This window comes from Phaseolus vulgaris, chromosome 3 (assembly GCF_051622355.1).
Source record: "Phaseolus vulgaris cultivar YP4 chromosome 3, ASM5162235v1, whole genome shotgun sequence".
NCBI classification, from domain to species: Eukaryota; Viridiplantae; Streptophyta; class Magnoliopsida; order Fabales; family Fabaceae; genus Phaseolus; species Phaseolus vulgaris.
Genome location: NC_143500.1, coordinates 39525336 through 39530484, shown reverse-complemented (window position 1 = coordinate 39530484; position 5149 = coordinate 39525336). Strand labels below are relative to the sequence as shown.

Genomic DNA, 5149 nt, shown 5'->3' with positions numbered 1-5149 from the left:
AAATAAACTTTTTTTAATAAATTGTGTGCAGAAAGAATACCATACTTTTTCTTCAATTAAAAATTATAATTGCCAAATAATTTTTGATGTAAATACATTATTCGGAAGAAAAAATAATGTACCGTTGGTCTTTTTAGATGGAAATTACCCAGAAATTATTTAATATTTTTTTAAAAAGAGGTCTTGATTATTCTAAAATTCATATTCGTTTAGGTGAAATTTCATTTTACGTATGCTTAATATTTAAAGCTCACGCGCTTTATTATCGAAGTCAACATGAGACTTCGTTTAATAATAAAAAAATTGTTAAAAACAACGTATGAAAGAATATCAACATTTGTCTTTGTCCTGAACAAGTCAGATGTTAAAGGATTCGTCTGTGCTGTATTATGACAAGTTAAAATTGGATATATTTAGCAATAGCATTATGTTGACTGAAATTATTATGGGAAACGCGGTAGCTACAGAATCAAAACAAGAATGACAGTGAAGTGATATGCAATATAATTTCAAGTCTTCAAATGTAACACGAAAGTTAATTTATAAGGGAATTACCTTTTTTCTGTTAAAAATGAAAACTTTCTGAATAAATAATCAAGAAAATTATGAAATAGAAATTAATTTATTAAAAAGAGTTTAAAAAAATTTAAAAAAAAATTAATTTATATAAACCAAAATAATTAGTTACAATAGATACCATTTTAGAAATTAAAAAGAAATTTGATTTCTAAATTAGTTTATATTATTTTTTATTATTGATAAATAGTTTCTAAATTAGTATCTAATTAGCAACCAAAGTTTTTCTACCAAATTTAGAAACTAAATAATTGGTAGTTAAAAACTTAGTTGCTAATTAGATATCAATTTAGAAACTATTTAACAATAATATAAAATAATAGAAACTAATTTAGAAACCAATTTTTTTTTTAGTTTCTAAAATGATCTTTATTTTAATTTTTATTGTAACTAATTATTTTGGTCTCTAAAACTTAGTTTCTATTTCATGATTTTTTTTTGTGAAAGGGATTAATTTTGTTGGTCAAAATTGTCTTCATGCTCTAAATTTGAGCAATATACTCTGTTTAAGGTGAGTGAACCAATTCCTCATTGGTATCAAACTAAATTAATGTAATAACGTTATTCTACACAAACTTACAAAAATTATCTTTTGACGTTCCAAACGATTGGTTAAGTTATTGGCAAAAGGAACAAAAACTGTAGTTACCTTTTTTTGTTGTTGTAAGTTTGACAATTTCTTCCATATATCCCTACCCCTTTTTCTTTCTTTATTTATTCTACTGTATTATTTCACTCCTATTAGCAAGAAAAGACTGATTAGCGTAAAAAATTTAAGACTGCATCAGCAAAGAAGACTTCGTCAGAGAACCTCCAAATCATTTACAGAATAATAATGCCAGGACTGACTTATGAACATGGTTTTTTTCCATAGCAGCAGACAATGTTTGCAAAAGAACCCAGAAAACATATTTATAGTGAAAGAAAAGGTAAACTCTATATATAAATTTCCTCACAGATATATTAGAACTATGTCCCAATTTATACAATTGAAGTAACTAAGTAATAAGAAGAAAAAATAGGAAGGGAATAATAGCCTGGAGCAGATAGATTGAAGTGCATTAGGATCTCTAATGCCCAAGAAAAGTTACTAGTGAGAGCTAGCTATCTGCCAGATAAAATAGTGGTTCCCAGGGAGTAAGTAGATGTACAATCCACATTGCTCGAAACTGAGGTCAACAACCTTGCAAGATTTCGATGATCTACAGGATCTTCATCAACAGCTAGTATATCAACAAGGATCATTCTGGAACCAGGGGGTTCATCCACCCTCACACGCTTCTCAAGCATATCAACCACTTGTGCCATGCTAGGTCTCAACCTTGGCTTCTCTTGTATACACCACAATGCAATATACACTAATCTAATTACCTCACTCTCCTCAATACCCCCACTTTCAATCAACCTACGATCCACAATCTCCATGAACTTCCCCTCCCTCACTTTCTCGTTAACAACCTTGGGAAAAAACTCCCACTTTTTCTTAGTCCTGTCCTTCGGATCCTCCACCCTCATAACATTCCTTCTCCCTCCAACTATTTCCAACAAAACCATCCCATAACTGTAAATATCAGTTTTTTCTGAGACCCCTCTTTCCAAAAGCCACTCAGGAGCCAAGTACCCTCTTGTCCCCCTCATCGTCGTCATGACCTGACTCACATCGTTGCCAATAAGCGTTGAGAGACCAAAATCAGAAACAAGAGCCTTATAATCCTCATCCAAGAGTATATTCTCGGGCTTTACGTCTAGGTGCAAAACCCTCTTCCTGCAATCATGGTGAAGATAAGACAACGCCCTGGCAACATCAATCGCAACCTTATACCTCGTGTTCCATGGCAAACACCCACTTTTACGTGCACGGTTTTCCCTTGGGGGAAAGATCCAACAATCCAAAGATCCGTTCGGGATGTACTCATAAACAAGGTACCTAGGCGCTGTTGGGGCGTTACAGTAACCAAACATGCGCACGAGGTTGACATGGTGCACGCTAGCAATGGCTGCAACTTCTGATCTGAACTCCTTCTCCCCACGCTCCTCTCCATCGATCCGTTTCACTGCAACCGAAGTTCCATCGCTGAGAATGCCTTTGAAGACCACAGCTGAAGACCCTCTTCCCAACAGTGATTGAAACCCATCCGTTGCTTCCTCAAGCTCCTTGTAACGAAACTTCGTGGGAACCCCAGCAACCTTTCTTAAGAAACTGTACTCTATTCGAAGCTCTCGCCCTTCCGTCTTCAACTGTGACTCCAACAACCTCCTCCTGCAGTTGTAACGGTGCCTTATGAGTGAACATGAAAAGACTGCGATGATGACAGCAATAGAAGCGCCACATACGAGGAAGAAGGCATGTGAAAGCTTCAAGGAGACGCGTGCAACGATGATGAATATGATCAGTGCAATCACTGATATCAAAGAGATTATGTTGGCTTTTCTGTCCTCCATTAGAACTTCATTATTTTTTGGTGAAGGAGTAAGTAAGCCAACGCCAAAGGGTCTCTTTATGGTTCCAGTTTGGTATTCTGAGAAGTCTAAGGAGGTCGGTTTAGGTTGTGATGACGGCAAGAAAAAAAGGTGTAACTTGTGTTTAAATAAATCCAACTATTTCATTAGTTTTAGTGAGGGACCATTTTTAACGTGGAAAACAAAGAGCTTAGACCATTTATTTATTTATAACCAAGAAATTTAATTAAAACCAACACAAGTCTCACTTGTATAGGGTGAAGACCGTTGAAAAATCTAGCCATTGTAGTTTTCAGAATTCTTCTGTGAAGCGCGGATTTTGATTTGGTCAATGCTTGAGTTCCCCAACTCCAATGGCAACATATGTAGTGACAAAGGGAAATGAAGAATGAGCAAGTTGAGGTTTAATTTCGCCACTTGAAGCGTGTTGGGAAGTAAATGCAAAACTTGTTGTTCTGCTGTTTCTCTCTCTTCCACAGAATTTATCACACTTCTCCAACTGCTCTTTAGAATACTTCAATGCTGGAGGAGAGAGAGGAGGGTTTCTCTACCCTGTGGTTGTTCATAACATGGCCCTCCAACCATGTGGAATTCAATCACAAACCTCTTTTTCTCACTCCTCTCATTTTGGGATGCCAAGTTCATCTCTCTTCAGTGGGACATCATTTCTTTAAATGTTGTTTTCTTATTTAATATATTCACTTTTAACAATGTGTCCCAAAATCTTATAATTAACATCTATTTCATTAATTAATCCTTAATTTTAAATATTAAATCACTCTAATTTCATTCATATTTTAACACGTGCACAAATTTTAGAACATTGAAAAATTAGAATGAAAAATTCTTTAAATGATTCATATTTTTTTTTTCTTATCAATTTTTTATATAACTATTACATAGGGGACATTTTTTTCACGGATTTATTACGTTTTCGGAAATGATATTCCTAGGATTACTAATTCTGGGAAATTATTTTCATCAAACACGTTTGGTACATGTCTCATTTCTTTGAATATTTTAAATTTATTTAATTCAAAAATAAAAATATTTAAAAATGAGAGATGTTGATAATATTATTTTTTATAACTTGTGAAAATGATTTTCATGCTCAAATCCAGTAATAATTTTTCAAAACTTAAAACAAACACAATTACTTACAAATAAATTAAGTAACGAGACCCGTGGTTTTTGTAGATAAATATGAATTCGAGAAAAAATGTTAATAAATGTACATGATAAAGAGAGAGAAAAAGGGTGTTTCTTTCTGCACCTTTACAATTTTCTTCCTGCACCCTTACAGTCTTAAAAAATACTGAAATTGTTCTTTACAGTTTTAAGTATTTCCATAATAGTGGTTCTATAAGCAAAAGATACTTTCCGAATAGAAAATCTGGAAGACAAAAAATCATTCTGAAACATTTTTTTAGAACACATTTTTTTTATTTCTGAATTTATAAATCTGAAATTTATAAAACATGTTCTGGAAAAGATGTTTCAAAAATTATTTCGAAAAGAACAATCTGGAAGTATTTTTCAAAGGGAGCAAAACAGTCTTTCTGAAAGTTAGGAGGTGCAGGAAGAAATTTGTAGAGGTGCAGGAAGAAGTTGCCAGAGAAAAATTTAGGATATCTGAGCCTAAGCCCAAAACTAACAAGAAGATATCTAAAGCCATAAAAGAGAGGAGACTTTTGTTTCCTGCATCCCCTTTTTTCAACCTGGATCCATACAATTGGATGAAATGATCGAATTGCCCTCGCCCACTTCTCCCTCACTGAACCCCACCTCCACTGCTGCACCATCAATGCTACATAAGAAGAAGAAAAGAAAAACACTATAAAGGATAAAGAAAAGTGAAAAATAAAAACTCATTCTGAAAAGCTTCTTCCAGATTCTGCAAAACGCATTCTAAAAATATTATATATTATGAAAAATTTGTTCTAAAAACCTTGTTTCATTTGTTTTAGAAATTTTATTTTATTCGGAAAGCGTGTTCCAAAATTTATTTTATGAATTTTTTGAAAAATTTCTAGAATCGGTAAATGAAAGGTACTTTAAATAAAGATAAAATGGTTATTTTAAAAATTATATGGGTACGCAAAGAAATTATAAG

General features: G+C 33.1%; 1 protein-coding gene across 1 annotated transcript; it reads right to left on the bottom strand.

The window, feature by feature from the left end:
- Positions 1–1487: 1487 nt before the first annotated feature.
- Positions 1488–3368, bottom strand: LOC137807497 (putative receptor-like protein kinase At5g20050). The gene has a single exon (XM_068608175.1). It carries the CDS (start codon positions 3016–3018, stop codon positions 1681–1683), a length of 1338 nt encoding a protein of 445 aa, XP_068464276.1. The 5' UTR covers positions 3019–3368; the 3' UTR covers positions 1488–1680.
- Between the last annotated feature and the right edge of the window lie 1781 nt (positions 3369–5149).